Genomic DNA, 13,623 nt, shown 5'->3' on the forward strand with positions numbered 1-13,623 from the left:
ACATTAAAATATTAGTGTATGTCTGTATGTATATTTTAATTGATATGCATATATATTAGCGCATTCACATAAATTGTGAACAAAAAATTTATTGTTTTTTAATCAACAATTTATGATAAACAAACCAATAATGCAATATTTTATTGCCCCCACCAAAATGAAATTGCAATCTGAATAAACCTTTTTACATCAACCATCCAACCGAAACAATTCACAAATCTGACTTCTTCTTTTGAGAGTAAAGACAATGTAGAAAAATCAAAGCAGTAGTGCTTTGTTACATTACACTGCTACCTGTTGGAAAAAATAGGAAAAATGTTTTAAAATGAGTTACATTTAATCGTTTAGCAAATAGCTTTATCCAAAGCAACAAAGGAGGAACATGACAAGCTGTAAGCTACTGTCAGCACACCACTGAACATATCTGACATCAGCTTATATCGTGCTGTGATTCAACACCAAATATCACATTCCTGCTTACAAACTTTTCTAGCCAACAGAACAATTATCATGCTTTCATTTGAGCGCGTATATACACAGTGTCTTTTATCTGTGAAGGTGAACACTTCTCATCTGCTGCCGTTTTCTTTTTCACTCACCTGTCACTGTGAGGTGAGTCCCGCAGGGAGTCGTAAGAGTCTCCGTACTGTAGGGGGCACTGTGTAGTGTCAGGATAGCCACAGTATGCTGCTCGACGGGCACGAGCCTCCATACACGCCGGGCTGCTGCATTTACTGGTGCCAACGGAGGAAGAGAGCGCCCCCGACTGGCAGTCAGAATGTATGCTGTCCGTCCGCTCCATACTCCATGTGCGCTCCTCGTGCCTGACAGGCGGGAACAACACAAAGGGAAGGAGACAATATGTGAGAAAAACGCAAAAAAAAAAACTAAGAAAGTAAAAAGTTTTTGTTTTATCTTAAAGAGATTTATAGCTTTTATGAGGGATGCAATAAATTGGTTAAAACTGGCAGTAAAGAAAAAATAAAAATCACCAAAATATTAAGCAACTCTATTCAGCATTAATAAGAAAAAATAACTGCCTTCTATTTCAACAGCAAATTAGCATATTAGAATGATTTCTGAAGGATCACGTGAAAAATCAGCTTTGCTTCGAAAGAAAAAAAATCAATTTAAAGAAAAATAAATAAATATAATATAAATTGCATGAATATAAATATCTACATGTAAACATGTCTTTATATATACATAATAAATATATTAATTATTATTATTTAAACAAAAGCTTTAATTTTGTATGCAATTACTTGTTGCCCATAATCTTCTGCCTTTTTAGATATGTTATATATACTGTATATGTTTATTTGCAAAAACAGATATATATATATATTTTTTTAACTGGAATGCACAATGAAAAAACATGATTTCTGAGAATTGCTGAAAACGGAGTAATCTGTTTTTGCAAATGGAGTCTTCACATGTACTTTATAGATAGATAGACAGATAGATGTAAAAGTATGTATATATGAGATTGAAAAATATATATATATGTAAATAGTTTTGGCTAGTTAGCTTAGTCGATGAACAGCTACACAGGCAGATGGACAGAGGATACATCAAGTCAAGGATCTATATATGGATATACTGGCAGATGAATCAGTCAGGGAAGAGTCAGTACCGGTGACTGGAAGCGTGAGAAGCTGTGGAGGTGTGGTGGGATCGTGACGACATTCGGCTGCCCGAGAAATTGCCTGATGTCTCTGTTCCGTGTCGTACTACTCGCTCAGTTGCTGGGACATTTTTAGATATATACTGCAATATAAAGAGCAGCATGAGATTGCGTCATTTTCACACAGTCCTAACCTAAATTTAATTACACTTGAAGAATGCTTAGTCATCAATGTGGGCACCACAGGAAGCAGTTTATCACAATAATGTAATCAACTGCAATTTACTTCTGAATTGCTGTAACATCCAGAAGAAACCACAGTGCAGTTCAATCTGAACCCTTTTCAGAAGTACTGGACTTTAACCACTTTCAGTCTAATCGAATCAGTCGAACAAACCCAAAGCAGTAGTCTTTAAACGTATTTAACTTATATGCTTTATCGTACCTTGACTAAATCGTCAGAATATGCAAAAGATATACAGGGAATGAAAGGCAGGCAGACTCACATCCACCATGGGGATTTCCTCAGGGCCGGGGCCGGGATGGTTGGGTCCGTTGGCCAGCATGCGGTTCGGATGCTCCGCACACATGTTCTGGTGCAGGTGGTTATGCATCTTCTTCCTTTGTTTCCTGAAGAGAGATCCAATCTCAAATCTGATCGGTGACTTATACAATCACAGCAAATACACTAACATTTAAAACGTTAGAAAAGTATCTACAGATAACATGCACTAAACTGCTGAGTGCAACTTACAAAAGTTTGGTGTAGATTAGGGCTAGATGGCCTGACCATATATTATTTTAATAATGGGAATGATATTATCATTAGTATTTATTTTATCATTTAATTTATCATTAATTTTTTGAATTACTAAACAATAGGCACTGTCACGGTCACATAATTAAAAAAATGTTTTATTAGATTTTTTTTTTTTTTTTTTTAAATAAATACATAAATACATATATATATATATATATATATATATATATATATATATATATATATATATATATATTTGTTAAATATTATTGCAATTTAAAATACTTTTTTATTTAATTGTATTCTAAAATGTAATTTATTCTTGTGATGGCAAAGCTGAATATTTCTAGTCTTCAGTATCACATGATTGTTAAGAAATCCTTCTAAAAAATTATGATGTTTTGCTGTTTAAGAAATATTTCTTATTTTAAATGCTGAATATGGTTGTGCTGCTTTTATTATTTTATTTATTTTTTTAGTGTTTACTTTTTTTCAAAGAATTATATGATGAATAGAAAAGTAAAAAAATAAAAATAAAAAAATAAAAAATTAGGTAGATTTTTTACAATATAAACATTCGAACACAAGTGTTCTAAAAATATATAGTGATATGAATTTCCTCAAAAAACGAATTTTGCTAATTGTCACCCAAATAATGTAAGTGCTGTTTTTTTTGGTGTGCTTTTTAATTTAATGTGTGAATGTGCACAGCTCTTTCTGGCGATCACTAGAGTTCCTGGGGCTTACTTGGTTTTGCAGTATGCCACCACACACACGATGCCAACCACCAGCAGTGCCACGCAGATGCCCGTTATCGTCAGCACACGTTTTTGGTACAGCTCCTCAGCCTCTGAATGAACGAGAGCCATGGACAAGCACACACATATGCACAGACGTACACAGAGACAAACACACATGTAGACAATGACCATTGAACACAAAGACACACATACAAAACAAACAACCGCTGCATCAGTAGCAGCCTTTAAACCATGTCAAAACTAACTCATTCAGCCTAAAACATTTCCTAACTTCAGTCTACATTTCAATCTATAGTTGTAAACATTCATATTTGTCACTTCTAAACAGATTTAATTAGTTAAAGGGACAGTACACCTAAAAAATAATATTCCATCATTCTTTGCTAACCCTCGTGTTGCTGCAAACCTGAATGATTTTATTTCTCCTTCGGGACCAAAAAGGAGATGTTTACAGCTTAAAGTCCAAGCCACAAGTTCCAGATAATGAAAATGAACGGGGACTGGGACTGTCAAGCAAGATGAATAACATCTGAAGGCATAACAATAACATCTGAAGGTTTGCAACTTAAAATACTGCACAATGTGACATATGAATGACTTTTATGAAGCTTTCATGGTACTTTTTGTCCTTTTACAGCTTGACAGCTCCGGTCCCCATTCACTTCCACTGTATGGAAGAAAGCAGCTTGCACCACAATATGCAAATGATATATGTACGTATATTAAACTTCTATATATGAAATGTATGGAGCAATTTCATATATTTACACATTATATATACATCTAGCCCATATGAATATGTATATGTATGTGCAATAGGCTAAATTTTTTGGACATGTCATGTACATGTATATTTGTTCTAAAACCTGTTAATGCAGGTAAATAGTGAGTAAATATAATATATATATATATATATATATATATATATATATATATATATATATATATATATATATTAAAAACTACATATATATATATATATATATATATATATATATATATATATATATATATATATATATATATATATATATATATATATTTATATAAATATAAATAAAATGTACTGTTCACATATATGGTTGCTAATATAACAGATAAAAATGACTTACATTATGTAACTTACATTGGATAAAATGTTATATCACATTATAGGTAACAAAGCAATATCATAATGTCATTTATCTTGATACAGTGCAATATATGTCATATATTCATTTCCAGACACGCTGTTAAACATCTCATTTTGTGTTTCACGCACACAAAAAATCGAGCAGGTTTAGAATGACATGAGGGTGAGTAAACAATGATGGTCATTTTTTGGGTGAATTCTCCCTTTAAATGTAAAATCTTTATTTTTAATGGGCGCTGAGGTGCATCAGATGTCATTTTAAAAACAGATCAGGTGCTCGGCAGCATGGGAAGGACACAGCTGTGGTGCTTTCTCTGTCTGCCAGGGTTTCACATAAAGCGCATTATGCTGAAACAGTGGGAGAACTTTTGGCTACCTTCAGGACTGAAACCATACTGTGCAACACTGGAAACTCAAATTTTTGGCTAGAAGTGTTCATAAAATGAAATCTCCGCCCCTCTGAAAGCCCATCACATGCATTATTCTATATATAACATCTTATGACGTCTGAAGACAGCAGTCTGAGCTTATAGGTCTTGGGTAAAGCATGCCTATAGAATAGAGTTAACACACACAAACCGAATTGTAAGAGCTCTTTGGAGAGGGTTGTTCATAAAACCTGATTAAACTTCACAAGCAGATTTGGAATATTGGTTATTACAACTAAATGTTTTTTTAAAATCAACATGAAATCAAAACTAACCCAATTACTTTCTTAATGCACATGCCACATTCATGGGGAATGATTTATTAGTGCAAACTGTTGTAAAGTAATACATGTTTGTTTTATTTTTCTCATTATGTGAAATATTTCAATAAAAAAAAAAACATTTATCTTCCATTATTCCATAATTTCAAGTTCACATTTAATTTCTTATGGAACATGGTCGTAATAGTACATTCTTTGAAATTTGAGATCTATGCGTTATCTTAAAGCTGAATAAATAACCTTTCAATTGATGCACGTCAGGATGAGACAATATTTGACCGAGAAATCTGGAAGCTGAGAATACAAAAAATTCTGAGAAAATTCACAATGGATTTTTCATTTCACTCAGTATTACGGTACTGATTAAAAAGAGCTGCATTATTTCATGCCGACTTTAAAACTGATAAAAAAACAAAACAAAACAGCAAACCAAGGCTTTGATGAGCAGGTTTTATGAAGACCATCTATACAGATGCCTTAAACACGTATTTGTATATCTGGGTCTGATTTTTGAAAACGAGAATATTCGAAACATCCTCTGGGGTGCTGAACGTGGGCAGCAACAGAGGAAGCATACAGAACATGAGGGGAGGGAACGAGAAAACGGACGGGAGGAAGGAGAGAAGAGAATTGAGGGCCAAACAGTAGGGGGATGAGTGTGTAATAAAAGAGAAACGCAGGGGGGGAGGGGGGGCGGTTGAGTCAGACACTGATATTGCATTGCATGCTTGTTACAGGAAACAGAGATCAGAGTACACAAAGAGAGAGAGAAAACGGAGAGCGAGATGTACCCAGACCAACGGCTAATGTACTCTATAGTGGTGCAGACAAGAAGACAGGAGAAGGGATGGGCAACACTCATTTTACCCCTCGCTCTGCTCCCTGACACATATGTTGTGTGTACATAAAAGTTGTAGTATTTTTAATGCACTGCAAAAAAATTTGGTTCTTTATTTACACATTTGTGCTGTTTTCCAGGAAAAAATAGTCTACAAAAATATTTTAGTATAAAAAATTAAAAAATTACAAGATGAGTGTACTTGAGAAACAAAATTGCATTAGATATACACTTCCTATAAAAAGTTCTGAATAACTGAGTTTTTTATGTTTTGCAAAGAATCCTCTTATATACTCTTTAATTATCTCTAAGCCTCATATTATTATTAAAAAGTTTATTTCAAATATATATATATATATATATATATATATATATATATATATATATATATATATATATATATATATACATTATTTATTTATTTTTACTTTCTATTACTTTATTTTCTAACAAAAACTTGCATATTATCATATAACTCATAGTTATAAAATATCTTAACATTATATATATTCAAATAACTTTATAAATTATATATATATATATATATATATATATATATATATATATATATATATATATATATATATATATATTTTTTTTTTTTTCTTTTTTTTTTTCTTTTAAAGAAATAAATGCAGGTTTGTTGGGCATAGAATGCTTTTGACTGGTAATGACTGGTAAGTTGTTTTGAGATATATATTAGAGTTGACCCTACTGACAATACAGTACACAGTCATAAAAAAAACGTATTGAATTCCATGGTTTTCTGTATCGACATAACAAAAAAAATATCTTGTCCTTGGCTGTTTCCAAAAAAAGTGGAGTGTTCCTTTAACAAAAATAAAGGCAAGATGGAAAAGCCATGTGTGGCAAGCTTAAGATACCCTATGATTCAGTTGCCTGCAGATCCACTTTTAGCAGGAATAATTTTAAGTAATCATTTTCTGTATTTATCAGTCGCCAACAGCATTCTTTGACCCACTCTTCTTTACAACGTCGCCCCAGTTTGGTGAGATTTGTGGACAATTGTTTATGCGCAGCTCTCACCACGGCATTTCAGCCAGGATGAGATCTGGACTTTCACTGGGATTTTGCAACGGCTACATTCTTTTGTTTTCAGCCGTTCTGTTGTGGATTTTCTGGTCTGCTTGAGATCATTGTTCTGTTGCATGACCCAATTTTGGTCTAACTTTAGCTGTCGGACGGATGGCATTTCATCTGACTATAGAATATGTTGGTATACAGAGGAGTTCATGACTGACTCGATGACTGTGAGGCGTCTGTGATCTTTCACTTGTGAATAAACCTCCTCATTGGTGAATGATGGAGCTCCTATTGTTTGGAAATGGCTGGGTTTCTCTTTAACGGCAGCAAAAAATTGCTGATGTCTTAACTAATTGGCATTGTGATAACACACACCTGAAGGCTCCAGACCAAATGCAAAAACGTCTGATTTTGGGGAATTGAGATTTCTACAATGTATGATAGTATGAATATATAAGCTTTCCATTCTTATATTGTTTGTTAGGACAGGATAATATTTAGCAGGAAAACTATTTGATTATCTGGAATCAGAGAGTGCAAAAAAATCGAAACATTGAGAAAAAAGTCAAAAGTTCTTAACAATGCGTGATACTAATCAAACATTATATTTATATATATATATATATATATATTTATAAAATATCTTCATGAAACATTATCTTTACTTAATATCCTAATGATTTTTGGCACAAAAAAGGATTATTTTGAACCAGACAACGTATTGTTGGCTACTGCTACAAATATACCCCAGCGAATTAAGACAGCTTTTCCATTTTGGCTTTTAACTTTATATATATAAAAAATACATAAATAAATAATGATAATAGTAATCATAACAATAATGACAATGTAATATGTCATTGAGTTGTTGTTCATCTGAGGTTTTATTTTCCACACTTTTAGACCTGCCAATTGGAACATGGCTTTTCTCTGCTACAGAAAGCCATGGAATTACCATGACTATAAATATATTATATATTTTTATACATTTATTATTATTATTTTAACAATGAGGAAAAATGCAATACATTCTCTGAATATTTACCATAAAACTTCAATAAGGCCAAAAATGTTTTTTCTTGTAAAATCAAGGTATAACAGCCTTCTTATCCAACACACAATTTTTTTCTCAAGTATTTTTTTTTAAATTAGTTTTATGTTTGGATATTTTACTGGAAAACATGTCAAAACACGGTTTAAGAGTTTCTTTTTTTTGCAGTGTGAAGAATTACAAGCCATCCTAGACATCTCCTTCCTCTAACAAGTTAATCACATTAGGATAATGTGTTTAAATTTGATCATTTATTACAGCAATAAACCACGGAAGGCTGTGCTAAAATCACTGTAACGCCCAGCCTTAAGCGGCTTATCGCTTTAATAAAATAGTGTTTTGATAAAAACACGAGTTGCTACATTTCTAATAACAGCACAACTTGTCATATAATTCTAGAATTCAACTGATGTATAGTCACAGAATAGGAAATATGCGTTTTATAAATATAGATCTGCCTGACTGATTTGTTTCCCATATTCCAAAAAATGAGTGTCGCTTTGTCAGAACTGAAAAAGTAAACCAGAAGCTGGGAATGTATTTGCTTGTTCAAATATAGGACAGAGAAAATAGAACGAGACGAGTCCTTATGTGAATATGCTTAATCTATGTCATCAAATTATGTCATGAAGCTTAAGGACTAAAGAATCAAACAAATAATAACTCCATACCCATGATTTCAATTCCAAGATGCTCTGCCAATGCAGAAAGTTGACAATGTAAAAAAAAAAGGAAAAAAAACAAGAAAACAGGTTTCAGGTAAAAACGTCCACTTGTTCAGATAGAGGCGGTTGACTAGAATGCGATCAGTGGTGTTGTTTGGTTGGTTTTGTTTGAGACATTGAGGTGGGTGACTGTACGTTCCAGTAACAGACAGACAATGCAGACACACACTGGCCAACTCCATATTCCCCATAAAACAGAAACGAAACCAACGGAAATACCAGTAAACAAACAAACAAACAACACGCCTTTCTTGCTCATCGCATGTAAGCAAGCGTACAGATGCATGCAGACATAGACAGCCACACTTACTGCCATATTTACTAGACCTCATTTCTGGTTTACGGTTAAGAAAACAAAAACAAAGAAACAAACAAAACCATTAAACAGAAAAGCACAATGTACAACACAAAAAAGACTTGAGTACAGATGAGTGTAGACAGACGTCTAATGAGTCATATGCGAAACGACAATCAGGTGGCTTTGGTTTAGTCACAGTATTACAGTTTCATGTATGTTTTTTTAAACTTATAAACACATCTTGAGCTACGGCATGCATGATACTGGCAATACCGAGGGCTCCTCTAGCCAGCTACTGGCTCTAGAGGTCAAAGGTTAGAGGTTAAGGGTCATGCATCATGCCACAGGCTCCGAACGCTGTTAGTGATCATACAAAAGAGCAGCATCGATATTACTTAACAACCAGAACTTGATAGAAATGTTGCAGGTTCAATGCAAGTTGGGATTTACTGACAGCGTCTCTGGATTTTATCATAGTTCAAAATTATGCTCGCAGTAATGCACTTATAATTCTACTACGGAAGATTTGAAACCAGAAATGTGTGCAGAACCACTAAAAAGATTACATATAAAACATACAACAGAAAAAAAATTATTTATTTTTTTTTTAAAACAGCCCCTTTCTTTTGATCTGAAAAAAAGACAAAATGTTTTATTTTTTTATCTATGTAAATAGTTCCTTTCTGTTATTCTTGTGTATTATGTGAAATTATATATTGTCACATATTATGCGAAAATATAAAGCAGATGACATTTACTTCCATACAAAAGTTTGAGGTCAGAGCAGTTTTTCACAAATAAATTAATACTTTTATTCAGCAAGGTCACATTAAACTGATCAAGAGTGACTGTAAAAAATCTATGTCAAATAAATGCTTTCTATTCATCAAAGACCTCTGAAGAAAATTGCATCATGATTTCCGCAAAAATATTAAACAGCACTGTTTTCACTCATAATAGTAATTATTTCTGAAGGATCATGTGACACTGAAAACTAGAGGAATAGCGCTGAAAAATCAAGACAAACTAGATTTTAAAAATATCACACACTGATCTAAAATGATTATTTAACAATATTACTGTGTCTTTGTTTTTTTTTGGTTTTTTTACAAATAATTGCAGCATTGATGAGCATGGCTTTAAATACATAAAAAAAATCTTACTGACCCTAAACTTTTGAACAGGAGTCTATATTGTTTTTTTTAAAACATCGCAAGTGCAGTACTGTCCTTGCGATTTTTGGGCTGATATAATTTCCTGTGGACATAGATGTTATATCATTGAGCTTAACTTGTATTGAACCCAGAACAATCCTTTAAATGATATAAATGAGTGCCTGTCAAACATGTCACGAAACTGTCTAATAGACTAATTCATTTATAAATCTATAAGAACATAATCTATACGTTAACATGCTTTATTTGATCATTTGCAGCATATATTTAAACTCTTCTCCACTTTGCATTATCCTTTACCCTTTGGGGAAAAAAAACCCCTCGTTTTAATAATATATCGATCCACACTAAATTTGTTCACATTAATGAAATTCTACTTAATAAACCGATATAAAAACTGAGAACGGACAAACAGAGGCAGACATGTACATGCGCACACGCATCCTAGCCAGCATGCAGCTTCAGAGCAGACAGACAGACAAACAGACAGGAAGAAGAAATGGACATACTGTAGAAACCGGCCATAACGGAGGTTTGACAGCGTTCACCGGTATAGTCATTTGGACACCTGATGGAGGGAAACAAACCCACAGAGGGAGAAGGAAGGAACGAGAGGGAAGGGGTAGAGGAGAGAGAGACATGAGGAGGAGAGAGAGAGAGAGAGAGAGAGACGAGAGCAGAGAAACATGCAGTTAGAACAACAGAGAATAAGCCCAGCGAGCCGCTCCACCTGATGATGTCATCGCTGTGATGTCACAGCCTGCGGCCATGCTGGACCGGTCTGAACCTGAGGAGAGAGGGTCCACGTCATTTCAGGACACTTTTAGGATGGGTCTAGAAGATACAGGCGTTGTGGGAAGCCCGCTTCATTATGATGATGTAGAAGCGATTCATTCAGATGGTTCAATTAGAGGACAATTCCTCAAGGGGGCGCTTACCCGCCTCAAAAACTGAGTCCTCCACTGGGCCGCAAGCAAATATTAAGCCTTTATTTTGTTTGATTGGAGATATTTGTACACAGAGAAATATGCTTATTTAAATTGGAATAAAAACGACTTATTTCTTTGTATTTATTTATTATTTGACATTTATTTAACATTAGTCTTAGGTTTATTTTTGATTAAAAATGTTTAATATTTTTATGTGAGGATTGTTTTATATTTAAAAAATTATTATTTATTATTATTATTATTTATTATTATTATTTAAGCCTTTCTATGCTTCATTCTAATACTTGCTACTCCTTTATAATTATTTGTCAAATTTTCGGGTACACAATACTTCACAATACTGTAGAAGAACCTTTTTTTTTGCCTAAATGGTTATATAAAGATGCTTTAACATCTGAAGAGACAGATAAAAGATTATCTGTGGCAAAAGATGGTTCTTCAGATTATAAAAAATAAGAAAGAGGTGGTTAAGAACCTTTGACTGAATAGTTCTTTGTGGAATCATGACATCGCTGTGAAGAACATTTTAAGCACTTTTATTTTTAAGAGTTTTGCTGAAATCTAAAATCTTTTGAAAACTATTAAATCATATATATATTTTTGTCATCACAAATCAGGTCAAATGAGTCCATTCCTTTCAAGTAATGCCTGGATGATAAGAGAGTTGGAAGTTGAGAGTTTAGTAGGCATTGATTTCTCAGTAATATGATAATACGTGACATGCACATTCATATTTTTATATTTCTACTCAATAGGTGCATTTAACTTCAGCTGGATTTAACCGTTTGGTAGTATTTGACTCTTACATGACATAAAATGCTTTATGCTTCTCTTAAATTTGCATATATATATTTTTTCACAGATGAAGTGAATTAGCCGCAAAATTTGTCAAAAACACAAATGTTTCAGGTGTTTTCATGTCGCAGTCAAAGCACGTCAACACCAAAGACAATAACTATAATTAAGTCGATAATAACACGTTTTTAAAATCCTTCTGAATGTAAAAGAACCACCACAACGATAATGATATTGTATCAATTTTGAAGCGATTGTTTTCCAGCTGATGAATGATAAAAACAATGCCAGCCAATCAGAATCCATCCTGCTTTAAAGAGCTCAAACATTTAAAGTGTCAGAAAACAAACCTGCAGCATGTTCTTATAATAAACAAAACATTATTGCATTCGGGCGTTCATGCTAATGTAGCTATCTTTAAAGCTATCGCTCTTTCTCAACATGAGCTGTTTAAATGCAGTGGGGTGTATATATTTTTTCAGTTTTATTTTTGCGCAGCGCCATGCCATTTTTAAGCATGCCATAGGTGTCCAAATACTCCGGGGCCACTGTAGATCAAACTTAATGAAATCTAATCGGATGCTTTACATCTTTACTTCCTCATAAAACGCCAATCAGTTCCACTTCTGTGATCATCTGCGAGACCTCACGTTAATGAGGAGAATGTCCTAGAACAAACAGGAGCAAAAAAAAAAGTCCCTAAAAGCCCCCATAATGGTGCCTAAAGCTTCGTCTAGTCACAGTTTTTTTTATTATTTATATACTGAGGGTATTTTAGAGTTCAGTTCTACTGGGGAATTCACCGTTCAGTCTGTCTGCAGAATTTACTGCAGAGGTCATTGGGACAGGCTGCATTTCATTTGCCTCAGGAGCTACAGTAACACACACACACACACTGAGATGACATGTTAAAGTAATGCCTCTGAAATAGAGCTGGGAGGTATGATATATATTCTGTACAATGGTAAAAATGTGCCAAAACGTAGAGATTTTGCTAAACATTTTATACTGCGGTTGATATATCTTTGTGCTAACTTTATGACAATTAAAACATTCCTCTCTTAAAACCTTTATTTGATGTGTGAAAATGTATTTTTGACTTCACTAGTTATCCAAAAAACATTTAAACAGTTAATCTTCTTATGATTCTGTCCAAATTTCAGATTCATAAATACTAATGAAAAAAAAACAGGCTGCATAATAACAGTATTAGACACACTTTAAATAAAAAAGATATAAGAGCTTTATAAATTAATTTAACTAAATATAGACCAAGAAATGTCTTTTGCCACCCAGATTATTTTAGCTTTTTAAGCCATATACCTTATATTTATAATTTATGCAAAAATTTGATGTATTTAACTGAAATATGTATATGTATTAAACATTTTAAATCGCGATTAATCACATCCAAAATAAAAGTTATCCTTACGTAATAAACGTGTGTGCTGTGTATGTTTATTATGTATATACAAATACATGCATAATACATTTACACAGTGCACACAAATATATTATGTAGACAAAATGTTTTATTTTGGATGCGATTATTTGTGATTAATCATCTGACAGCACTAACAATTACATAGACACACAAACAGACACATATATGATCAAACGAGATGAAGTATGATTCATTATTAAAGTATTTTATATACAGAGTTTCCACCATGATATATACTGTTACCATGATATTAAACATCTTATACTGTGCTGAAGGATTTTGGTCATACCGCCCACCTGTACTGTGAAGTAAAG

General features: G+C 33.2%; 1 protein-coding gene across 3 annotated transcripts in view; it reads right to left on the minus strand.

Annotated features, from left to right (window-relative positions):
- Nucleotides 1-13,623, minus strand: part of nrg2b (neuregulin 2b) — a 65,770-nt gene that overhangs the window by 3,919 nt on the left and 48,228 nt on the right. For 2 of the 3 annotated variants that reach the window (XM_043257544.1, XM_043257546.1), the window contains exons 5-10: nucleotides 10,630-10,688; nucleotides 8,594-8,617; nucleotides 3,135-3,237; nucleotides 2,134-2,257; nucleotides 1,637-1,770; nucleotides 600-824 (exon numbers count right to left, since the gene is read on the minus strand). In XM_043257544.1, coding sequence (XP_043113479.1) covers nucleotides 600-824; nucleotides 1,637-1,770; nucleotides 2,134-2,257; nucleotides 3,135-3,237; nucleotides 8,594-8,617; nucleotides 10,630-10,688 — 669 coding nt within the window. The remainder of the gene's footprint in view (nucleotides 1-599; nucleotides 825-1,636; nucleotides 1,771-2,133; nucleotides 2,258-3,134; nucleotides 3,238-8,593; nucleotides 8,618-10,629; nucleotides 10,689-13,623) is intronic. The other variant, XM_043257545.1, reaches the window with a different exon arrangement.

Source organism: Puntigrus tetrazona, chromosome 14 (assembly GCF_018831695.1).
Source record: "Puntigrus tetrazona isolate hp1 chromosome 14, ASM1883169v1, whole genome shotgun sequence".
In the NCBI taxonomy this organism is placed as follows: Eukaryota; Metazoa; Chordata; class Actinopteri; order Cypriniformes; family Cyprinidae; genus Puntigrus; species Puntigrus tetrazona.